Source organism: Oncorhynchus kisutch, linkage group LG17, assembly GCF_002021735.2.
Source record: "Oncorhynchus kisutch isolate 150728-3 linkage group LG17, Okis_V2, whole genome shotgun sequence".
NCBI lineage: Eukaryota > Metazoa > Chordata > Actinopteri > Salmoniformes > Salmonidae > Oncorhynchus > Oncorhynchus kisutch.
The window spans coordinates 17,089,614-17,115,243 of record NC_034190.2 but is presented as its reverse complement, the minus strand read 5'-3'; the positions used below and the strand labels follow the sequence as shown (position 1 = coordinate 17,115,243).

At 45.1% G+C, this 25,630-nt stretch overlaps 1 protein-coding gene across 3 annotated transcripts in view; it reads left to right on the top strand.

The window, feature by feature from the left end:
- Positions 1–25,630, top strand: part of LOC109907257 (tax1-binding protein 1 homolog A) — a 39,607-nt gene that overhangs the window by 12,453 nt on the left and 1,524 nt on the right. For all 3 annotated transcript variants that reach the window (XM_031793125.1, XM_031793127.1, XM_031793126.1), the window contains exons 6-16: positions 3,354–3,502; positions 4,883–4,973; positions 6,704–6,889; positions 15,567–15,818; positions 15,982–16,158; positions 16,746–16,818; positions 16,887–17,422; positions 18,688–18,774; positions 22,009–22,195; positions 22,520–22,713; positions 25,311–25,396. In XM_031793125.1, the coding sequence (XP_031648985.1) occupies positions 3,354–3,502; positions 4,883–4,973; positions 6,704–6,889; positions 15,567–15,818; positions 15,982–16,158; positions 16,746–16,818; positions 16,887–17,422; positions 18,688–18,774; positions 22,009–22,195; positions 22,520–22,713; positions 25,311–25,396 (2,018 nt within the window). The remainder of the gene's footprint in view (positions 1–3,353; positions 3,503–4,882; positions 4,974–6,703; positions 6,890–15,566; positions 15,819–15,981; positions 16,159–16,745; positions 16,819–16,886; positions 17,423–18,687; positions 18,775–22,008; positions 22,196–22,519; positions 22,714–25,310; positions 25,397–25,630) is intronic.

Here is a 25,630-nt window from a genome sequence, read left to right as displayed (position 1 = left end):
AGGATGAGAGGAGGGAAGGAGAGAGGATGGAAGCAGGGAGGATGAGAGGATGAAAGGAGGGAAGCAGGGAGGATGAGAGGACGAAAGGAGAGAGGAGGGAAGCAGGAAGGATGAGAGGATGAAAGGAGAGAGGAGGGAAGCAGGAAGGATGAGAGGAGGGAAGGAGAGTGGAGGAAACTTAGGGGAGAACGTTGATGATATGGAACCAGTCTCTTACTGCCCCCTGGTGCTTTTTCCTAGTGTGTGTGTGTGTGTGTGTGTGTGTGTGTGTGTGTGTGTGTGTGTGTGTGTGTGTGTGTGTGTGTGTGTGTGTGTGTGTGTGTGTTTTAGTATCCTTATGGGGACCAGAGGTAAAAAAAAAAAAAAAGGAACATTTGGACAGGTGGGGGCATTTTGTTGATCCCTATTTTAGGCTCATGGGTTAGTTAGGTATAGGGTTTGAATTAGGGTTAGGGGTTAGGTATAGGGTGTGATGTAGGGTTAGGTATAGGGTTTGGGTTAGGGGTTAGGTATAGGGTGTGAATTATGGTTAGGGGTTAGGTATTGGGTTAGGGGATAGGTATGGGTTTGAATTAGGGTTAGGGGTTAGGTATAGGGTGTGAATTATGGTTAGGGGTTAGGTATTGGGTTAGGGGATAGGTATGGGTTTGAATTAGGGTTAGGGGTTAGGTATAGTGTGTGAATTAGGGTTAGGTATAGGGTTTGGGTTAGGCGTTAGGTATGGGTTTGAATTAGGGTTAGGGGTTAGGTATAGGGTTAGGGGTTAGGTATAGGGTGTGAATTATGGTTAGGGGTTAGGTATTGGGTTAGGGGTTAGGTATGGGTTTGAATTAGGGTTAGGGGTTAGGGGTTAGGTATAGGGTGTGAATTAGGGTTAGGGGTTAGGTATAGGGTGTGAATTAGGGTTAGGGGTTAGGTAGAGGGTCTGGGTTAGGCGTTAGGTATGGGTTTGAATTAGGGTTAGGTATAGGGTGTGAATTAGGGTTAGGGGTTAGGTATAGGGTTTGGCTTAGGTTTAGGGGTTAGGTATAGGGTTTGAATTAGGTTTAGGGGTTAGGTATAGGGTTTGAATTAGTGGTTAGGTATAGAGTTTGGGTTAGGGGTTAGGTATGGGTTGGAATTAGGGTTAGGGGTTAGGTATAGGGTTTGGTTTATTGGTTAGGTATAGGGTGTGAATTAGGGTTAGGGGTTAGGTATAGGGTTTGGCTTAGGTTTAGGGGTTAGGTATAGGGTTAGGTATAGGGTTTGAATTAGGGTTAGGTGTTAGGTATAGGGTTTGAATTAGGGTTAGGGGTTAGGTATAGGGTTTGAATTAGGGTTAGAGGTTAGGTATAGGGTTTGAATTAGGGTTAGGGGTTAGGGGTTAGGTATAGGGTTTGAATTAGGGTTAAGGGTTAGGGGTTAGGTATAGGGTTTGAATTAGGGTTAGGTATAGGGTTTGAATTAGGCTCAGGGGTTAGGTATAGGGTGTGAATTAGGGTTAGGGATTAGGTATAGGGTTTGAATTAGGGTTAGGGGTTAGGTATAGAGTTTGAATTAGGGTTAGGGGTTAGGTATAGGGTTTGAATTAGGGTTAGGGGTTAGGTATAGGGTTTGCATTTGGTTTAGGGGTTAGGTACAGGGTTTGAATTAGGGTTAGGTATATAGTTTGAATTAGGGGTTGGGTATAGGGTTTGAATTAGGCTTAGGGGTTAGGTATAGGGTTTGAATTAGGCTTAGGAGTTAGGTATAGGGTTTGAATTAGGTTTAGGGGTTAGGTATAGGGTTTGGCTTAGGGGTTAGGTATAGGGTTTGGTTTAGGGGTTAGGTATAGGGTTTGGCTTAGGGGTTAGGTATAGGGTGTGAATTAGGGTTAGGGGTTAGGTATAGGGTTTGGCTTAGGGGTTAGGTATAGGGTTTGAATTAGGGTTAGGGGTTAGGTATAGGGTTTGAATTAGGCTTAGGGGTTAGGTATAGGGTTTGGGTTAGGTATAGGGTTTGGGTTAGGGGTTAGGTATAGGGTTTGAATTAGGCTTAGGGGTTAGGTATAGGGTTTGAATTAGGCTTAGGGGTTAGGTATAGGGTTAGGGGTTAGGTATATGGTTTGGCTTAGGGGTTAGGTATAGGGTTAGGGGTTAGGTATAGGCTTTGGGTTAGGGGTTAGGTATAGGGTTTGAATTAGGGTTAGGGGTTAGGTGTAGGGTTTGAATTAGGGTTAGGGAAAATAGGATTTTGAATGGGTATCAATTGTTTGGTTAGGATTAGGGTTAGGTATAGGGTTTGAATTAGGGTTAGGGAAAATTGGATTTTGAATGGGTATCAATTGTTTGGTCCCCACAAGTATAGTAAAAGGAATGTGTGTGTGGTAGTCAGCATTGAGAGATTTCTTACTTGGTCATTTTATGAAGTACTAAATCGATGTAAATAAAATGTACATAGTTTATTAATGTCAGATTCTTCATTCAACAAGGGTTTCTCTTATGACATAAGTGGTGTGTGTGTGTGTGTACTCGTGTTCATTTGTGCAGTACACAAGAACATTTCAGTATATTCACCATAGCCCTTTAGTGCAGCACTGATGAAAATATCCTTTAGCTGGACCATGAAAACGTAAGTACATATTTTTCAGCTGCTAATTTTACGACAACATGTTTTATAAGGTATTTTGCGCTGCTAAAGTGTCTCCCAAATGGCTGCAGTTGAAATCATACAGTCCTCCAGGGTGCCAGCGGGCTGTACCTGAACTACACATGACATCTGGGTGTGACACTGTGCACGTGTTTCCCAAAACAAATACAAATCTATATACTGCACCTGTATGTTTGATGGATGTGATGTGCCTGTCTGTCTGATGCACAAGTGCGTGTGTGTGCGTGTTGAGTGATAGAGGGGTGTTTATGTAGGCGTGCTGGTCTGTCAGGTACAGTGTGTTGTAGGTGATTTAATGTCCTCTACTTCTCAACATGTTCCAACAGGGGAGATCACTGGCAGGACCAGGTACAAGATACTGGATAGATAGACTCCAACTGGTTCTCATTGTTTTCTCTTGTTTCAGAACATTGCCAATCGTCATTCGTTATCACACAGCATTTTGATTGAGAGGGTCAAACTCAATACAAAGCCAAGCATTTGCAGAATTTCCCTCCATTTTACTTGATTGATCAGTAAAGGTTATTGATTAGGTAGAAACTCCCCTCATCTCATTGTCTGGGTCTTAGTTGAACACAAATTGAAAGGAAAAGACAAAAAACAGAAAACACTCAGCCTTCCAGGAATTGAGTTTGACACCTCTGGTCTAATCGGACTGACCGACAGGGGCTGTGATTGGTTAACAGTGTGATTGACAGCTGAGGTTACCTGTGGTGTGGTTGCAGGAGCTGCTACGCTCCTCTCAGGGCCTGTCAGAGGAGAGGGAGGAGGTGAGGAGGAGACTGCAGGAGGCCACAGACCGGGTCAGACAGCTGGAGGAGGACCTACTGGGAGTCACACAGAGAGGACTGCAGAAAGAGACCGAACTGGACTGGTGAGGAGGAACACACACACTGGAAGGATAGGAACTGGACTGGTGAGGAGGAACACACATGCCACACATCAGGGTTTCCATTAGGAAAATGTGGACAGGACATTTGGCCGGCAACATTTTAATTTACCGGACATTTGATAAATCTGCCGGACCCATATCCATTGGGTGTGTAACCTGATTAGGGCGTCCACCCACACTGCTCAGAAGGTCAGAAATCACATTTGGATTATGGTAATTCATATTAACAGTTGAGCATGCAACAATGTGTAGTCCTTCATACTGAATTCTGATGCGCATTTTGAAGATGCTCGAATAACTGTCCACATTTACTTTTCCTCAGCCAACAAGAGGAGTAACAAACAGCCAAATCACTAGCCTACGCCAATCTACTATCCCCCATAGTAGAAAAGTTGACCTATTCTATTGGTCAGCTTGTCGAGGAATAGCCTATTCCAAACCGACTGGGACAGCTGTGGGAAGATAGAGCCCAAATTCATACATAAAAATGTATTTTTAAATACTTAAAAAGCAATGAGGGCAACAGAACAGAGCGTTTATCTTCAAATGTTGATGAACTATTATTTCTTCACATTATAAAGCTCAGCGATGCGCACAAGGCAGTAGGCTACACGCAAATGTTCTTTCCATAATGCAATTAGCAGAAAACGCCGTTGTCAAAAGGGCAGCGCACATGGGAGGGGTGTAGATCTAATAGGCTGCTTTGAAGCAAGGTAAGACATGCCTCATAATACATGTTAAAACGTTCAGCTTTCAAACAATTAACTATGTGTTTTCAAAACGCGTACTGCCTCCAGCTCATTGCAAAGTGGTGTGTGACGCACTGATGAGGCCTGCCATCTGTTGCAGTTTGAGATGCTGCTGCTGCAGATTGTTCAGCTCCAAGGCTCTGTATCTGTGTGCTGTAGGGGTGTGATAAATAAGATTCACAAGGAATATACAGTAGCCTATGCACGCTGCAATTTAATTACACACAATTATGCAAATTACCCTATAGACCGATAAGCATGGCCAGTCAAATGTATTTCCATCGACTAGTATTTCCACCATTTAAATAGGCTAAAAAACATTATTTCGCAATCTATTTTTTTCTTCTCCCGGCCTGGCACCAATTTTAATTATCAGCTTTTTTCATTTTTTATAGGCCAAGAGCCGGCTATTAACGCCTAGTGGAAAACCTGCCACACACACACACACACACACACACACACACACACACACACACACACACACTCAAAGGACTATAAGGAAACTAACTGGACTGTTGATGAGAAACACCATAGATACAGTACTATACTCAAATGACATACAGTACAGAAAACTAGAGAGAACATTGGTATTAATGCAGTTGTTGTTGTCCAGTCTGAGAGACAGGTTAAAGAAGCTGACAGCAGATAGAGACACTCTGGAGACCCAACTGAAGAATGAGAAGGACGAGAGGGACCTTTACAAGGTGAAATGATACACTGTGTATGCACATGTATCTACAGTTGAAGTCGGAAGTTTACATACACCTTAGCCAAATACATTTAAACTCAGTTTTTCACAATTCCTGACATTTAATCCTAGTAAAAATGCCCTGTCTTAGGTCAGTTAGGATCACCACCTTATTATAAGAATGGGAAATGTCAGAATAATAGTTGAGAGAATGATATATTTCAGCTTTTATTTCTTTCATCACATTCACAGTGGGTCAGAAGTTTACATACACTCAATTAGTATTTGGTAGCATTGCCTTTAAATTGTTTTACTTGGGTCCAACGTTTTGGGTCGCCTTCCACACGCTCCCCACAATAAGTTGGGTGAATTTTGGCCCATTTGTCCTGACAGAGCTGGTGTAACTGAGTCAGGTTTGTAGGCCTCCTTGCTTGCACACACTTTTTCAGTTCTGCCCACACATTTTCTCTGGGATTGAGGTCTGGGCTTTTTGATGGCCACTCCAATACCTTGACTTTGTTGTCCTTAAGCCATTTTGCCACAACTTTGGAAGTATGCATGGGGTCATTGTCCATTTGGAAGACCCATTTGCGACCAAGCTTTGACTTCCTGACTGATGCCTTGAGATGTTGCTTCAATATATCCACATAATTTTCCTCCCTCATGAAGCCATCTATTTTGTGAAGTGCACCAGTCTCTCCTGCAGCAAAGCATCCCCACAACATGATACTGCCACGGTTGAGATGGTGTTCTTTGGCTTGCAAGCCTCCTCCTTTTTCCTCCAAACTTAACGATTGTCATTATGGCCAAACAGTTATATTTTTGCTTCGTCAGACCAGAGGACATTTCTCCAAAAAATACGATCTTTGTCCCCATGTGCAGTTGCAAACCGTAGTCTGGCTTTTTTATGGCGGTTTTGGAGCAGTGGCTTCTTCCTTGCTGAGCGGCCTTCCAGGTTGTGTCGATTTAGGACTCGTTTTAATGTGGATATAGATACTTTTGTACCTGTTTCCTCCAACATCTTCACAAGGTCTTTTGCTGCTGTTCTGGGATTGATTTGCACTTTTCGCACCAAAGTACGTTAATCTCTAGGAGACAGAATGCGTCTCCTTCCTGAGCGGTATGATGGCTGCTTGGTCCCATGTTGTTTATACTTGCGTACTATTGTTTGTACAGATGAACGTGGTACCTTCAGGTGTTTGGAAATTGCTTTCAAGGATGAACCAGACTTCTGGAGGTCTACAAATTTTTTCTGAGGTCTTGGCTGATTCCTTTTGATTTTCCCATGATGTCAAGCAAAGATGCACTGAGTTTGAAGGTAGGCCTTGAAATACATCCACAGGTACACCCCCAATTGACTCAAATTATGTTAATTAGCCTATCAGAAGCTTCTAAAGCAATGACATAATTTTCAGGCATTCTCCAAGCTGTTTAAAGGCACAGTCAACTTAGTGTATGTAAACTTCTGACACACTGGAACAGTGAATTATAAGTGAAATAATCTGTCTGTAAACAATTGTTGGAAAAATTACTTGTGTCATGCACAAAGTAGATGTCCTTACCGACTTGCCAAAACTATAGTTTGTTAACAAGAAATTTGTGGAGTTGTTGAAAAACGAGTTTTAATGACTCCAACCTAAGTGTATGTAAACTTCCGACTTAAACTGTATGTGTGTGTTCATAATCGTCTTTCTTTGTCTGTGTGTCTATAATGGTCTCTGCGTGTGTGTGTGTGTGTGTGTGTAGGTCCACCTGCGTAGCACGGAGCTAGAGAACACTAAGCTGAGTGCAGAGCTGCAGATGCTGAAGGCTGTGGAGCTCAACAGAGAAGTGACCATCGCTCAATTCCAGGAAGAACTGGACAGGCTCCGAGCCTGCGTCACTCAGAAAGATCGCCTGGAGAAAGAGCTGCACACACACGCTGTCGACAAGGTGAGGAGGGAGGGGTGTGTGTGTGTGTGTTCATATGGGTCTTTCTATAAATTAGGGTAGCAGTGAGCATTTGTTGTAATGGACATCTGTTTGGAGCTGTTACAAAGTCATTAATACATTTAGATATAAAGGGGGAACATAGATACATTCAAAACCTAGTATCAAAACCTTTTTAGGGGGGGTTGGAGGAGATCTCGGAAGTGTACTGTAACCTCGTAACATTTTCTATCTTCCTATGTTATGGTGTGAAAACAGTTTTCATGGGCACATTAGGGTCTGGCAGTATCCAGGTGTTCATATTGTCTTGCAGTTCTTCTCTCATACCAGGATATACACAGTATTACACAAGAGGGTGCCCATTGGGCGTTTATTACCAGAATGCTTGTCTGAAGGAAGAACAGGACTTGCTCTGGAGCAGCATGTGTAGGCTGCACACTGTGTCTTGAGTGGAGTGGAGTTCCTAAGGCAACGGACCTGCCTGCTCTGCTTGGAGGAGAAGATGGGCTGAGAATGGAAAGTAGGGAAAGAAGCAAGAAAATCAAGATAGTGGCAGCTGTACAAACGGCTTTGACTTTGACTTCTCAATATGATGCCGTCACCTTATTAATTCAGCCACTAGCAAATCAAACTTAAGGGTTGCGTTAATGCAGAATTCTGCATTTTTCTCACAGGATAAAAAAAACAATGCATAACAAATATCTTGCTGCGTTTTGTAAATGCAGATGTAAAATGCTTCTTATTGTAATTTCTGCTCGGCATCAGTCATTTTGTGCTTCAGTTGCACTTCTCCACTCGGATGAGAATTCACCAACGGGCATTCTGTCAGTTAGAGCTTCATGACCAATGTGTAGCTACTGTTCCCCAGGAGTTTTCTATGTGTAGCTACTTTTCCCCAGGAGTTTTCTACGTGTAGCTACTTTTCCCCAGGAGTTTTCTACGTGTAGCTACTTTTCCCCGGGAGTTTTCTACGTGTAGCTACTTTTCCCCGGGAGTTTTCTACGTGTAGCTACTTTTCCCCAGGAGTTTTCTACGTGTAGCTACTTTTCCCCAGGAGTTTTCTATGTGTAGCTACTTTTCCCCAGGAGTTTTCTGTGTAGCTACTTTTCCCCAGTACTTTTCTGTGAAGCTACTTTTCCCCAGTGCTTTTCTGTGTGTAGCTACTTTTCCCCAGTGCTTTTCTACATGTAGCTACTTTTCCCCAGTACTTTTCTACGTGTAGCTACTTTTCCCCAGTGCTTTTCTACGTGTAGCTACTTTTCCCCAGTGCTTTTCTACGTGTAGCTACTTTTGCCCAGTGCTTTTCTGTGTAGCTAATTTTCTCCAGTACTTTTCTATTTGTAGCTACTTTTCTCCAGTACTTTTCTATTTGTAGCTACTTTTTCCCAGTACTTTTCTGTGTAGCTACTTTTCTCCAGTACTTTTCTGTGTAGCTACTTTTCTCCAGTACTTTTCTATGTGTAGCTACTTTTCTATGTGTAGCTACTTTTCTCCAGTGCTTTTCTGTGTAGCTACTTTTCTCCAGTACTTTTCTATGTGTAGCTACTTTTCTCCAGTACTTTTCTATGTGTAGCTACTTTTCTCCAGTGCTTTTCTGTGTAGCTACTTTTCCCCAGTACTTTTCTGTGTGTAGCTACTTTTCTCCAGTGCTTTTCTGTGTAGCTACTTTTCTCCAGTGCTTTTCTGTGTAGCTACTTTTCTCCAGTACTTTTCTATGTGTAGCTACTTTTCTCCAGTGCTTTTCTGTGTAGCTACTTTTCCCCAGTACTTTTCTATGTGTAGCTACTTTTCTCCAGTGCTTTTCTGTGTAGCTACTTTTCTCCAGTACTTTTCTATGTGTAGCTACTTTTCCCCAGTGCTTTTCTATGTGTAGCTACTTTTCTCCAGTACTATGCTAGATTAACTTTGTGTAGCCAACATACTTTTCTCTGGTAAAATGCTAGATTAACTTTGTGTAGCCAACATACTTTTCTCTGGTAAAATGCTAGATTAACTTTGTGTAGCCAGCACACTTTTCTCTGGTAAAATGCTAGATTAACTTTGTGTAGCCAGCACACTTTTCTCTGGTAAAATGCTAGATTAACTGTCAACACACAGCTGGACTCACCTGCTCCCGCTTTCTCTCGTTGTGCTATTTACTAACAAACACATGTCTGACTCAACTGTTCTGGGGAACTATGGTGAGCTTCATAATGTCAAATAATGTGACAGGTGAAATGAAGAACGTGATCTGCTTTATCAAGTTGACTGCAGGTATTCACTTAAAGTAGCTGAACATATTAAAATGTGTTGAAAAACTTTGAAGAAATAGCTTCAACAGCTTGAAAAAGCATCCAGTGGCTGTTTCCAGATACCCCAGTACACAGTATACAGTGGGGCAAAAAAGTATTTAGTCAGCCACCAATCGTGCAAGTTCTCCCACTAAAAAGATGAGAGAGGCCTGTAATTTTCATCATAGATACACTTCAACTATGACAGACAAAATGAGAAAAAAAATCCAGAAAATCACATTGTAGGATTTTTAATGAATTTATTGGCAAATTATGGTGGAAAATAAGTATTTGGTCAATAACAAAAGTTTGTCTCAATACTTTTCTATATACCCTTTGTTGGCAATGACAGAGGTCAAACGTTTTCTGGAAGTCTTCATAAGGTTTTCACACATTGTTGCTGGTATTTTGGCCCATTCCTCCATGCAGATCTCCTCTAGAGCAGTGATGTTTTGGGGCTGTTGCTGGGCAACACGACTTTCAACTCCCTCCAAAGATTTTCTATGGGGTTGAGATCTGGAGACTGGCTAGGCCACACCAGGACCTTGAAATGCTTCTTACGAAGCCACTCCTTCGTTGCCCGGGCGGTGGGTTTGGGATCATTGTCTTGCTGAAAGAGCCAGCCACGTTTCATCTTCAATGCCCTTGCTGGTGGAAGGAGGTTTTCACTCAAAATCTCACGATACATGGCCCCATCCATTCTTTCCTTTACACGGATCAGTCGTCCTGGTCCCTTTGCAGAAAAACAGCCCAAAGCATGATGTTTCCACCCCCATGCTTCACAGTAGGTATGGTGTTCTTTGGATGCAACTCAGCATTCTTTGTCCTCCAAACACGACGAGTTGAGTTTTTACCAAAAAGTTATATTTTTGTTTCATCTGACCATATGACATTCTCCCAATCTTCTTCTTCAATCATCCAAATGCTCTCTAGCAAACTTCAGACGGGCCTGGACATGTACTGGCTTAAGCAGGGGGTCACGTCTGGCACTGCAGGATTTGAGTCCCTGGCGGCGTAGTGTGTTACTGATGGTAGGCTTTGTTACTTTGGTCCCAGCTCTCTGCAGGTCATTCACTAGGTCCCCCCGTGTGGTTCTGGGATTTTTGCTCACCGTTCTTGTGATCATTTTGGGGTGAGATCTTGCGTGGAGCCCCAGATCGAGGGAGATTATCAGTGGCCTTGTATGTCTTCCATTTCCTAATAATTGCTCCCACAGTTGATTTCTTCAAACCAAGCTGCTTACCTATTGCAGATTCAGTCTTCCCAGCCTGGTGCAGGTCTACAATTTTGTTTCTGGTGTCCTTTGACAGCTCTTTGGTCTTGGCCATAGTGGAGTTTGGAGTGTGACTGTTTGAGGTTGTGGACAGGTGTTTGTTATACTGATAACAAGTTCAAACAGGTGCCATTAATACAGGTAACGAGTGGAGGACAGAGGAGCCTCTTAAAGAAGAAGTTACAGGTCTGTGAGAGCCATACATTTTGCTTGTTTGTAGGTGACCAAATACTTATTTTCCACCATCATTTGCAAATAAATTCATTAAAAATCCTGGATTTTTTTCAATTACAGGCCTCTCTCATCTTTTTAAGTGGGAGAACTTGCACAATTGGTGGCTGACTAAATACTTTTTTGCCCCACTGTATATACACACATATTCAAAATAATGTATGTGATTCCAAAATCCAATGCTTCAAACAGAAAGAGTAACTTTCATATGATTAATAAAACAAAATCGATACAGTCATTAACAGGGTTCTTCAGTAATTATGCTTAGTAGTTTGATACACGCTTGATGTCTAGCTGTTTAATTACGTGGGGAAATTATTTCAAAGCAACAGCTGATTGAGGAAAGGACTTTCTGAATGACAGTCAAGTGATAGAGATTTTCTCTTACGGCAGTCAAGATAATTAGCCTACTTCGTGGACAACATTAAATCAAGTTTCCTGAGGTAAGATTACGGCCCGTGTACGTTTTGATTGCTCCCTTTTAACTCGAGGGGAAAACAACAATCGGGAATGTGAAAACAGCCTGTATATTCGTTTTTGAATAGAAATTTTAAAAATGACTTGATATTGCGAAGTTCAAATGTGGGTGGGGTTAAATGTGGAATTTTTTATTTTATTTATTCACCTTTATTTAACCAGGTAGGCTAGTTGAGAACAAGTTCTCATTTGCAACTGCGACCTGGCCAAGATAAAGCATAGCAGTGTGAACAGACAACACAGAGTTACACATGGAGTAAACAATTAAGTCAATAACACAGTAGAAAAAGAAAGGGGAAAAAAGAGTCTACATACATTGTGTGCAAAAGGCATGAGGAGGTAGGCGAATAATTACAATTTTGCAGATTAACACTGGAGTGAAAAATTATCAGATGGTCATGTACAGGTAGAGATATTGGTGTGCAAAAGAGCAGAAAAGTAAATAATTATAAACAGTTTGGGGATGAGGTAGGTAAAATTGGGCGGGCTATTTACCGATAGACTATGTACAGCTGCAGCGATCGGTTAGCTGCTCAGATAGCAGATGTTTGAAGTTGGTGAAGGAGATAAAAGTCTCCAACTTCAGCCATTTTTGCAATTCGTTCCAGTCACAGGCAGCAGAGAACTGGAAGGAAAGGCGACCAAATGAGGTGTTGGCTTTAGGGATGATCAGTGAGATACACCTGCTGGAGCGCGTGCTACGGGTGGGTGTTGCCATCGTGACTAGTGAACTGAGATAAGGCGGAGCTTTACCTAGCATGGACTTGTAGATGACCTGGAGCCAGTGGGTCTTTCGACGAATATGTAGCGAGGGCCAGCCGACTAGAGCATACAGGTCGCAGTGGTGGGTGGTATAAGGTATATAGTAACAAAACGGATGGCACTGTGAAAAACTGCATCCAGTTTGCTGAGTGGAGTATTGGAAGCTATTTTGTAGATGACATCGCCGAAGTCGGGGATCGGTAGGATAGTCAGTTTTACTAGGGTAAGTTTGGCGGTGTGAGTGAAGGAGGCTTTGTTGCGGAATAGAAAGTCGACTCTAGATTTGATTTTAGATTGGAGATGTTTGATATGAGTCTGGAAGGAGAGTTTACAGTCATGTCCACATATTCTAGGTCGGAACCATCCAGGGTGGTGATGCTAGTCGGGCGTGCGGGTGCAGGCAGAGAACGGTTGAAAAGCATGCATTTGGTTTTACTAGCGTTTAAGAGCAGTTGGAGGCCACGGAAGGAGTAGTGTATGGCATTGAAGCTCGTTTGGAGGTTAGATAGCACCGTGTCCAAGGACGGGCCGGAAGTATACAGAATGGTGTCGTCTGCGTAGAGGTGGATCAGGGAATCGCCCGCAGCAAGAGCAACATCATTGATATATACAGAGAAAAGAGTCGGCCCGAGAATTTAACCCTGTGGCACCCCCATAGAGACTGCCAGAGGACCGGACAGCATGCCCTCCGATTTGAGGCAGTCATTAGAAAAACCGAGGCTACTAAGTCTGCCGATAAGAATATGGTGATTGACAGAGTCGAAAGCCTTGGCAAGGTCGATGAAGACGGCTGCACAGTACTGTCTTTTATCGATGGCGGTTATGATATCGTTTAGTACCTTGAGCGTGGCTGAGGTGCACCCGTGACCGGCTCGGAAACCAGATTGCACAGCGGAGAAGGTACGGTGGGATTCGAGATGGTCAGTGACCTGTTTGTTGACTTGGCTTTCGAAGACCTTAGATGGGTAGGGCAGGATGGATATAGGTCTGTAACAGTTTGGGTCCCGGGTGTCTCCCCCTTTGAAGAGGGGGATGACTGCGGCAGCTTTCCAATCCTTGGGGATCTCAGACGATATGAAAGAGAGGTTGAACAGGCTGGTAAAAGGGGTTGCGACAATGGCGGCGGATAGTTTCAGAAATAGAGGGTCCAGATTGTCAAGCCCAGCTGATTTGTATGGGTCCAGGTTTTGCAGCTCTTTCAGAACATCTGCTATCTGGATTTGGGTAAAGGAGAACCTGGAGAGGCTTGGGCGAGTAGCTGCGGGGGTGGCGGAGCTGTTAGCCGAGGTTGGAGTAGCCAGGAGGAAGGCATGGCCAGCCATTGCGAAATGCTTGTTGAAGTTTTCGATAATCATGGATTTATCGGTGGTGACCGTGTTACCTAGCCTCAGTGCAGTGGGCAGCTGGGAGGAGGTGTTCTTGATCTCCATGGACTTTACAGTGCCTGGTCAAGTGCTCAGCCAACACTTCCTGTCCTTTCAAAGTAGGAGTTCACACTTCCATGAATTAATAGCTGCCCATACCGGGTCACAGTGCCTAGTTAAGGTAACATATCTCAATAATTAGTGTGTATTTACTTATTAATGAACTGCTGTTACTGTAAATGGTTAGCTGACTGATATGTCCTAGCTAATCATTGGTAGTCTTATTAAATGGTGATATCCAGCCTAAACAACAGTATCTGTTGCTAGACTAGAGATATGCCCTAACTATAGTTAGTCAGTGGTTGCACATCTAACTAGCTGGAATGAAGCACACGTGTAAATATATAATTTCAGTGTTTCCAGCAGCTCTCCAGCTACCAGGGCCTGCCTGATCAGCCTGATAGGGTGCTGTGGGTGTGTCCAGCTTACACATGTCTGTGTGTATAGCAATGGAATGAAACATCCAACCAATGCCTCAAGTGTTGTGCTGTAGGTCCACCCCACACCAGACGGGTTCTGGGGTCCAGAAACCACTACTACCCCAAGACACTTGTGGAGATCTGAGAGAATTGGACACTCAATGTCAGCAAAACAAAAGAGATGATCATGGACTTCAGGAAATGGTAAAGGGAGCACCCCCCTGTCCACATCAACGGGACATCAGTGGAGAAGGTGGAAAGTTTTAAGTTCCTCTGTGTACATATCACCGACAAACTGAAATGGTCCAGCCTAAAAATGTGGCTTGTCACCGAAAAGCCTCACTAACTTTTACTGGTGCACAATTGAGAGCATCCTGTCGGGCTGCATCACCGCCTGGTAGGGCAACTGCACCGCCCCCAACCGAAGGGCTTTCCAGAGGGTGGTGCAGTTGGCACAAAGCATCACCGGGGGCAAACTACCTGCCCTCCAGGACACCTACAACACCTGATGTCACAGGAAGGCCATAAAGATCATCAAGGACAATAACCACCGAGCCACTACCTGTTCACCCCACTATCATCCAGAAGGGGAGGTCAGTACAGATGCATCAAAGCTGGGACAGAGAGATCGATAAACAGCTTTTATCTCAAGGCCATCAGATTGTTAAACAGCCATCACTAGAACAGGGAGGCAGCTGCCTACCTACAGACTTGATATCATTGGCCACTTTAATAAACGGAACACTAGTCACTTTAATAATGCCATTTTAAGAATGTTTACATATCTCTTATTACTCATCTCATATGTATATACTGTATCCTACACTATCTATTGGGGCGGCAGGTAGCCTAGTAGTTAGAGCGTTGGGCCAGTAACCGAAAGGTTACTAGATCGAATACCCGAGCTGACACTAAAAATCTGTCATTCTGCCTCTGAACAAGGCAGTTAACCCACTGTTCCTAGGCTGTCATTGTAAATAAGAATTTGTTCTTAACTGACTTGCCTAGTTAAATAAAGATAAAATAAAAATTGCATCTTAGCTGCTCTGTCACTGCTGATTAATATATTTCATTCATTTACTAGATTGTGTTTCCCATCTCACCTTCTTATCAATGGGTTTTATCAATGGGTTTTTGAGAAGGGTGTCAGGAATTTAGGAAATGCAATTTAGATTCTCCCCTTTTTTCCTCCATTCCTCACCTCCCTCTCAAAGCACATTGGGGGAGAGGAGGGAAGGTTCCTCCCCTCTGGCTCCAATGCACTTTCAAGGAGTGGAGGAAACAAGGACAGAGGAAGCAAGAATGTGATGTCTAGTTTTCACACACACACCATTAAAACTTTACACATTATAATAATTTCATTATTGGTTATTATTTTTATTATTATTATTGTCAATGATTTTGTTGCCAGAACCCATTGTATTATATTATTGTATTAAATGATCATATAAACTATTACAAAATATACAAATGCTGTTTATCTTTTGCTGTTTAGCATGGGTATAAATGATAGAGAAGTTGACTAAAGCACTAACAGACATGCAGTGTCCATGTTTCATGTAGATGTTTTGTTGTTGCTCGAGTTAAGGTCTCATTGTGCCTACCTAGACTCTTATTCCTGTAACTACACATGAAGCTGCAAGAAGATCATATTTAAATGTATATCAAACCATTTAGAAATGTTGACCCTGATGTCACATAGAAAAGAAAGACACACATGTAAGCTAAGATAGCCCTTCTGAGGTAGCAGTTACTGTGTGTCAGGCCTCGCAGCACCTGTGTGTAAATGTTGGTATTAACCTGTCTGCCCCTCCCTCTCTCTAGGCTGAGATGGGTCGTCTGAGGGAGAAGCTTCGCCAGGCCGAGGAGCAGCTCCAGGCATCTCGCCAGCAGGCCGCCATGTTGGTGTCAGAGCTCCGCGACTCAGCGAGTGCCCGCGACCGCACCATGACCGAGCTGTACCGCGCCCGCCTGGAGGTCGACGCCCTCCGCGCCAGCTTGGCCGATGCCCAGGCAGAGTGCCGGCGAATGGAGACGCAGCTGGACCGCATGAGGACCACCTCCCAACAGGAAGTGGTAAGGAGACCATAGATATCCACAGATGGATCTTTCTTAGTTTTTAAGAATAGAAATGTAAGAGGAATGTACAACTGCTGTGTGCTGTAGACAAATTTAGTAACAGAATTGCAGTATTGAATGATTTATTTGTGCTGAACTTCTCCCCCTCCCTCTTTCTCAGGGTGTGGGGACCTCCAGTGAGGGGGGGTGTGTGGTGTCTGAGGCGGAGGCTGAGCTACAGAGAGAAGTGGAGGAGCTGAAGCTGCGTCTCCACATGGCCGCTGAGCACTACAAGGAGAAGTACAGGGAGTGTCAGCGACTCCGCAGGCAGGTGGCCAAGCTCAGCGAGGCCCAGGGGGTGAGTCTGTCTGTCTGCAGTACTGTAATACACCACACCATAGCGCCATCTAGTGGCACACACCCAAGGCCACTGACAGGTTGCTTCCTTATATAGTCCACTACTATTGACCAGTGCCCATACATATATGTTCCCTATATAGTGCACTACTATTGACCAGTGCCCATACATATATGTTCCCTATATAGTGCACTACTTTTGACCAGTGCCCATACATATATGTTCCGTATATAGTGCACTACTTTTGACCAGTGCCCATACATATATGTTCCCTATATAGTGCACTACTTTTGACCAGTGCCCATACATATATGTTCCCTATATAGTGCACTACTTTTGACCAGGGCCCATACGGCTCTCTTCCCTATATAGTGCACTACATTTCATAAGGGCCCTTAGGGCCCTGGTCAAAAGTAGTGAATGTTAGTGAATAGGGTGCCATTTCATAAGCAGCAAAGCGGTCTCCTATGTCCCCAGCCTGATTCAGCAACAGAAACATTATATCTAATGACTGGGAGTTTATCATTGGGGTACATCTCAATGGTCTGAAATGGCTTCCTCAACTTATTTCCCCTTTATGTCTGTAGGAGTCAAAGAGAAACGCTGCTACTGAGACGACACAGGAGCCACTGACACCCAGTCCAGAGTCACCTACAGCAGGTACTGACACACACACACACACACTTTTCTCTTTAATACTAAGTCATCTAACTTCTGTGTGTTTGCAGGCAATCTGGCTGCAGCTGTGCTGAGAGGAGACACTGAGAGGCCTGCTGTCCCTAACCGCAGTTACAAAGACAGGGAACACACATACACCAATACATTCTCAGGCATGGAAACCATGAGAGTAGGGGGGAAGGAGTGGAAGGGGAGAAATGGGGACGAGAGGGAAGTGAGTGGAGGAGAGGAAGGGAAAGAAGAGGGGGGTGTGGAAGAGGAGAGGAAGGGGAGAAATGGGGACGAGAGGGAAGTGAGTGGAGGAGAGGAAGGGAAAGAAGAGGGGAGTGTGGAAGAGGAGAGGAAGAAGGACAGGAGTGTAGGAGGTGAGTTCATGAGCATGAAGATGGAGAGTTGGGTGGAGGTGGAGAATGAGAGGAGGAGTGCTGAAGAGGTGGATGAGAGGAGGAGTGTGGAGGAGGTAGAGAAAGAGCAGACTCGTTCGGTGGAGGAGGAGCTGGCGAGGATGGAGGAGAAGTGGGCGGAGCAGTGTGCTATCAACGAAACGCTCAAACAGAGACTGGCCAATGAGGAGGAGCGATTCAGGGTGAGTCATCCACACACACACACACACACACACACACACACGATCATGCTCACATTTAACCACATTTGTACACACACACATGGACGCACACATTCTGGCTCACAAACACACCCAGTCTCTTTGCCAGGTTGATAAGGTTGTGTCTAGGTCAGCCCTGTGAGGTTAGCTTGGTTGTTACTCTTTAACCGTCCATCACCATGGTCCTCTACACTGAATGTGTGTGTACTTCTCGCTCAGTGAGGGTGTGTGTGTTTCAGTTTCAATGCACAAGTACAGTGAAATGCCTTCCTTTCTGGCTCTGTGTGTGTGCTTGATCTCTGGGAGTGAGTGTGTGCTTGATCTCTGGGAGTGAGTGTGTGCTTGATCTCTGGGAGTGAGTGTGTGCTTGATCTCTGGGAGTGAGTGTGTGCTTGATCTCTGGGAGTGAGTGTGTTTATCTGTGCAGTAAATAGTATTCTCTCTCTCGATAATGTCTCCAGATAGAGATAAATACACACAGTTATAACCCCAAGCCCCAGATACACATGCTTTATAGCTGTTTACATCACACACACACTGGGGAGGAGAGGAGGGGGAAGGGAAGAGGGGAGGGGAGGATATACGAGGAGTTAAGAGGAGATGACAGAAAAGAGGAGGGGGGAATGGAGAGAATTGCACTATTGCAGCCCCCTTCACCAAGAACAAGGGAGAGAAAGAGAAATGGAGGAGGAGGGAAAGGGATAGATACTGTAGAAAGAGATAATGGGGAAAAGACAGATGAGGGAGGGTTGGAGGGAGAGTCGGAGGGAGGGAGGGAGGGAGAGTCGGAGGGAGGGAGGGAGAGTCGGAGGGAGGGAGGGAGAGTCGGGGGGAGGGAGAGGGAGTCAGAGGGAGGGAGTGAAGGAGAGTTGGAGAGAGGCGGGAAGGAGAGAGGGAGGGAAGGAGAGTCGGGGGAGGGAGAGTCGGGAGGAGCTGAAGAGGGGGGAGGGAGGGGGAGAGTTGGGAATAGAGTCGGGTGGAGAGTTGGAGAGAGGGGGAGTCGGAGAGAGTCAGGCAGAGTAGCTGCCTTTGTAGTTGTTTGAGAAGAGCCCAGACACACAGCCATGTAAACTTTGCTTGATTTATATTTACCCCAGTGCACTAGACTAGGTTATGTCTGGGATGGTATATACATGATGACTTACAATGGGTTCTTAAAGAATAAATCTGTAAGTTCTCTGTTCCTTGTGGCCAATGGGTACAGTGTTTGTCTGATGTTTGTCTGATGGTCTGTTTCCTCTGTGTAGATCCAGATGGCAGAGAGGGCCATAGAGGTGACAGAGCTGAAGGAGAGTCTGGCTCAGGCCCTCAGAGAGAAGGACCAACTCAAGGAGGTACTATGAACATTCATACAGCTGTCATAGCATAAGACCTCAGGAAATACACAGTTTACACAGCTGTTAAAACATCAGGACACTGAACCTATGAGCTGTCAAATGTTTGAGATGGTATAAAATGCTTTCATAGAGCTACTGCTGAAGCCTGCAAGTGTTTAGCTGTTATAAGCCTACCAAAGCACTGGATACCCCAACATAGCTTCCTCCCTCTGCCCCAATTTCTAGATTCAACTAATGATACACCCATCCCTGTACGGTACTGCCGTAGTACACTAACCATTAAATGGTGGAAATGCCAGCCTTCGTGTCTGTTTCACCCCGCGGTCACCCTCGTTTAAATGTTAGACCGGATAGCCCTGCACTAATGAAGTCATCAAGAGAGGGAGGAAGAAAAAGGTGGGAAGGAGAAAGAAAGGGAAGAGAGGGGGGGGGGGGGGGTGAGCACCTTCAGCAAGCATGCGAGAGCTTTGTGGGCTGGTGTTTGACACCTCTCACAGTAAGACTAGATAATTCTAGCAGTTGACTTCAGATAGAACTGCAGGTAGAACTGTTTGGTGTTCTATGATAGAAAACCCTGAAGTTGCTCCTAATCGTACATAAGCTCCAATGGATCATTTCAGATCTAGGAAAGTGTATTTCAGATCTAGGAGAGGTGTCTAGGTATAGGAAAGGGTATTTCAGATCTAGGAGAGGTGTCTAGGTATAGGAAAGGGTATGTCAGATCTAGGAGAGATGTCTAGGTATAGGAAAGGGTATTTCAGATCTAGGAGAGGTGTCTAGGTATAGGAAAGGGTATTTCAGATCTAGGAGAGGTGTCTAGGTATAGGAAAGGGTATTTCAGATCTAGGAGAGGTGTCTAGGTATAGGAAAGGGTATTTCAGATCTAGGAGAGGTGTCTAGGTATAGGAAAGGGTATTTCAGATCTAGGAGAGGTGTCTAGGTATAGGAAAGGGTATTTCAGATCTAGGAGAGGTGTCTAGGTATAGGAAAGGGTATTTCAGATCTAGGAGAGGTGTCTAGGTATAGGAAAGGGTATTTCAGACGGGGCATAGATGTGACGTCCTGTGGTACTTAGTCCAGGGCCATAGATATTTATACAATGGGTGGGTCTAATCCTGGATGCTGATTGGTTAAAAGCACGTTCTAGCCATTGTGCATTTCAGACTACCACTGGCAATGATGGCGAAATGCCTGGTGACTGTTCCATCTGGAAAGTCACTGCACGTCCCGGCCAGGCATCAACCTGATCTCCACTGTAAAAAGCAGCTAGACACGATCTCCCGTTGCTTTTGGCTAGCACTTGGTTTACAGCAGCTGAGATTTGTAGGAACCTTGCTGTCTGTCTCACCGACATTTGCAACATTATTACAATATTGAAATGTGATATCCACTGTCCCGTCGAGAATGAACGTGTCGGGACGAGACAGACGGCTTTCCTCTGCCAGTGGAAATCATGAATTCGCAACATTTGTATGGATATATGCAAAGAAATGTCAATAGGCAAACTGGTAAAACAAATGCAGCTGGTTTGCTGTCTTTCCAGCTTCAGTTTGAAGTGATTGTGTTAGCTGTGTAGTCGGCTATCTACCAAGGAGGAAAAGCCTGCATAGCAACCATTTTTTGTTTGGAATGGCAACGATGCCAATCAAACCAACTACCAGATGGCTTGGGTAGCAACCTCAGGGCTATATCCTCGTGGAAGGATGAGTAAATGAATCAAAATAGTTTTTAATGAAAATATGTCAATCATTATTTTAATATGATGGTAACCATTGTATAAAAATGATAATGCCCTCGAAGCCTTGGTTTGGAGGATATATTCAAATCAAATCAAATGTATTTATATAGTCCTTCGTACATCAGCTGATTTCTCAAAGTGTTGTACAGAAACCCAGCCTAAAACCCCAAACAGCAAGCAATGCAGGTGTAGAAGCACGGTGGCTAGGAAAAACTCCCTAGAAAGGCCAAAACCTAGGAAAAAACCTAGAGAGGAACCAGGCTATGAGGGGTGGCCAGTCCTCTTCTGGCTGTGCCGGGTGGAGATTATAACAGAACATGGCCAAGATGTTCAAATGTTCATAAATGACCAGCATGGTCAAATAATAATAATCACAGGCAGAACAGTTGAAACTGGAGCAGCAGCACGGCCAGGTGGACTGGGGACAGCAAGGAGGAGTCATGCCAGGTAGTCCTGAGGCATGGTCCTAGGGCTCAGGTCCTCCGAGAGATAGAAAGAAAGAGAGAATTAGAGAGAGCATACTTAAATTCACACAGGACACCGGATAAGACAGGAGAAGTACTCCAGATATAACTAACTCACCCTAGCCCCCGACACAAACTACTGCAGCATAAATACTGGAGGCTGAGACAGGAGGGGTCAGGAGACACTGTGGCCCCATCCGATGATAGGGCCAAACAGGAAGGACATAACCCCACCCACTTTGGGGGATGTCTTCAACCACCAACTTACCATCCTGAGACAAGGCCGAGTATAGCCCACAAAGATCTCCGCTACGGCACAACCCAAGGAGGGGCGCCAACCCAGACAGGAAGATCACATCAGTGACTCAACCCACTCAAGTGACGCACCCCTCCTAGGGATGGCATGAAAGAGCCCCAGTAAGCCAGTGACTCAGCCCCTGTAATAGGGTTAGAGGCAGAGAATCCCAGTGGAAAGAGGGGAACCGGCCAGGCAGAGACAGCAAGGGAGGTTCGTTGGGCCAGAGCCTTTCCGTTCACTTTCACACTCCTGGGCCAGACTACACTCAATCATATGACCCACTGAAGACATGAGTCTTCAGTAAAGACTTAAAGGTTGAGACCGAGTTTGCGTCTCTCACATGGGTAGGCAGAGCATTCCATAAAAATGGAGCTCAAACTATTGGCATAGTTTGCTGGCCCAAGACAACACCCATGACAATATATCCTCCAAACCACGGCTTCTGTTATCACTTAAATACATAGCTACAGTTATACATACAGACATGCATTTTCTGTATATCTAAGATTGTGGCCCAGCCTAAAGGGACATTTCACTCATAAATGTAAGTTTGTCAAATATTTTCAGACTTTAAAAGTAGAGTAATGTCAAGCTGAAACCACGCCCCATTGCATTGGTTTTGTTTATCCAGCTGTATGAATGAAAAGGATTTCCTGGTTTTATTCAGTGCTGATATTTGTTTCAAATGATTGAAGTTGTTCTCAGTGGCCGTCTCCTTGTCCCCGTGCCAGGAGCTGCATCAGTGTCAGGACCGACAGAGGGAGCAGGAGGCCGAGGGTCAGGGGTCAGAGGTCAAACAGCCTGTGTTGCTACGCTACCCCCTGCCCTACCCCCAGGACCCCTCCCCACCCCCCCTGGTACCCCAGAGACCTGCAGAATTGCAGTACGGGAACCCCTACTCCACCGACAACACTCGAGGTGAAACCCTCTGCCCCCATCTATCTGTCTGTCTCTGGCTGTCATCTCAACAGGCATCTCTACATCACTCTAGCTATCTATAATCTACAATATCTGTGTTTGTCTAAGGGTTTCTACATTTTTTTTATCTTACTGTCTCTCTCGATCTCCCCTTCTCTTCTCGCTGTATCTTCTCTCACTGTCAACCTGTTACATTCTCCTCCTCCCATAGGTCTGTTGAACCCCAGCCACATCTCCTTCTCTCCCAGCTAAAGAGACATCGATCCTGCTCGTTTTCAGTGGTGACACCTCCTGTTTTCTGTGTGGCTGTTGTGTTTTCTCCAGACGGGGCAGACGGTGCCCTGTCCCCTGAGCAGATGCCCCGCCCCCCTCCCGAGGCCCCTGGTGCATGCGCCCCTCCGGCCACCCCCCCGACCCCTGGTGCAGGCTGGGAGAGAGAGGTGGTCTGCATCCAGCCCTCTTCGCGAAGCATGAGCCCCCCCGACGGACTGGAGCACCCCCCCGAGGAGCCACGCAACGTGAGTTCATATACACACACACTCTGCTAAGTTCTGTAACCTAGTCCTCTTTTATTGCTGTTTTTGTATGTCTGTTTCTGTCCTCTACTGCCAATACTTTTTCCACGTACACTGAGTAAACCAAACATTAGGAACACCTTCCTAATATTCAATTGCACCCCCCCCTTTTGCCCTCAGAACAGCCTCAATTCATCAGGGCATGGACTCTGTCGAAAGCCCATGCCATGTTGACTCCAATGCTTCCCACAGTTGGCTGGATGTCTTTTTGGTGGTGGATCATTCTTAATACACGTGGGAAACTGTTGAGCGTGAAAAACCCAGCAGCGTTGCCGTTCTTGACACACGAATGGTGTGCCTGGCACCTACTACCATACCTCGTTCAAAGGCACTTACATTTTTGAATGGCACACAATCCTTAACAATCCTGCTTTAACCTGTCTCCTCACCTTCATCTACACTGATTTGAAGTGAATTTAACAGCCGAGTTCATAGCTTTCACCTGGATACACCTGGTCAGTCTGTCATGGAAAGAACAGGTGTTCTTAATGTTTTGTAAAGTCAGTGCATTTACTTTAGCTTGTTCTCTTGTATCCCACGCTCTATTTCTGCCTCTTATGAAATGCTCCAAAACACTCCCAACAAACTCATATAACATCACAATCTCATTCTGGATAATGTCTCTACACAAAAAACGAAACAAAATATTTAACAAAACGGTTTGGGTGATCAACTACAAGCAACTACAATGAAATATCACGTTTACATAAGTATTCAGACCCTTTAATCAGTACTTTGGCCTTTAAGCACCTTTGACAATGATTACAGCCTCGAGTCTTCTTGGGTATGACACTACAAGCTTGGCACACCTGTATTTGGGGAGTTTATCCCATTCTTTTCTGTAGAAACTCTCAAGCTCTGTCAGGTTGGATGGGGAGCGTCGCTGCACAGCTATTTTCAGGTCTCTCCAGAGATATTTGATCGGGTACAAGTCCGGGCTCCGGCTGGGCCACTCAAGGACATTCAGAGACTTGTCCCAAAGCCACACCTATGTTGTCTTGGCAGTGTACTTAGGGTCATGGTCCTGTTGGAAGGTGAACCTTCACTCCAGTCTGAGGTCCTGAGCGCTCTGGAGCAGGTTTTCATCGAGGATGTCTCTGTACTTTGCTCCTTTCATCTTTGCCGCGATTCTGACTCGTCTCCCAGTCCCTGAGAGAGAAAAACATCCCAACACCATGATAATGCTTCCACCACCGTGCTTCACCGCAGGGATGGTGCCAGGTTTCTTCCAGATGTGACGCTTGGCATTCAGGCCAAAGAGTTCAATCTTGGTTTCATCAGACCAGAGAATGTTGTTCTCATGGTCTGAGAGTCCTTTAGGTGCCTTTTGGCAAACTCCGAGCGGGCTGTCGTGCCTTTTACTGAGGAGTGGCTTCTGTCTGGCCACTCTACCATAAAGGCCTGCTTAGTGGAGTGCTGCAGAGATGCTTGTCCTTCTGGAAGGTTCTCCCATCTCCACAGAGGAACCCTGGATTTCTGTCAGCATGACCATCAGGTTTTTGGTTAGCTCCCTGACCAGGGCCTTCTCCCCCGATTGCTCAATTTCGCCGGGCAGTCAGCTCTAGGAAGAGTCTTGGTGGGTCTAAACTTCTTCCATTTAAGAATGATGGAGGCCACAGTGTTCTTAGGGACCTTCAATTCTGCAGACATGTTTTGGTACCCTTCCCCAGATCTGTGTCTCCACACATTCCTGTCTCTGAGCTCTACGGACGATTCCTTCAACCTCATGGCTTGGTTTTTGCTCTGACATGCACTGTCAGCTGTGGCACCTTATATAGACAGGTGTGTGTCTTTCCAAATCATGACCAATCAATTGAATTTACCACAGGTGGACTCCAATCAAGTTGTAGAAACATCTCAAGCATTCTTTGTGATGGTGTCTATTCAATGGGTTTATGAAAGTGACATTGGCCCACGTCTACTCCTAAACTTGCTGGCATGTGTACAGGAGATATAAAAGGTCTGTCCCGGCAGGAATGTGCTATAAATGGGGACTAGATGAATTGGGATCCAAAAAATTGGCAGATCTTTATTTTAGTGGCAACATTCCGTACAGTCTGTCTGTAAAGGGTATAAAACAGAAGGACCCCAGGGTGGCCAGAGATGGAGGAGAGTTCTTTTAAATAAAAGTCTAATTAACGTCTCCCACTCTGAGCTCGTTAGTGTTAGATTGACGTCCGCAGGGGCTGGATGAGGCTAATTGGTAGAAGTTGCCCTTGGGCGCAGATTTAGGATCAGTTTATCCTCCCCAAATCTTGTCCTCAAGCATTAGGGAGTGAAATGCTAAATTGACCTTAGATCAGTTACTACGGGCAACTTCATCTTACTTCTTACTTACATCCCAATGGTGTATTAGGAGGGCATTGCAGACACACACACTGCTCTTCACTGATACACTGGTATCATGACCCTCTCCCCTCTAGCTCTATTAACGCTCTATTAACCTTTGAAGAGAGTCATCAGTGTTCAGACAGCCATGGTTTGAGAGAGAGAGAGTGTGTGTGTTGCATGCAGTAATGGTGTGTGTGTATATATTATAGGTCGGTGATGGGGAGCAGCCTGCCTGCAATCATCAGTCCAGCAGCAGACGCAACGACAACAGGAGCAGCTTCTGTTTTGACCCCAGGTAACACACACACTCCGCACAGACAATACACAAAATGCTATCCCAGCTTTACCAACACACACACAACCTAACCCTACACTCTCTGCTCCCTCTCTCTGCTCCACCTCTTCTCCCTCTCTCTGCTCCACCTCTTCTCCCTCTCTCTCCCCTTCTGCTCCACCTCTTCTCCCTCTCTCTCCACCTCTTCTCCCTCTCTCTCCCCCTCTGCTCCCTCTCTCTCTGCTCCCCTTCTGC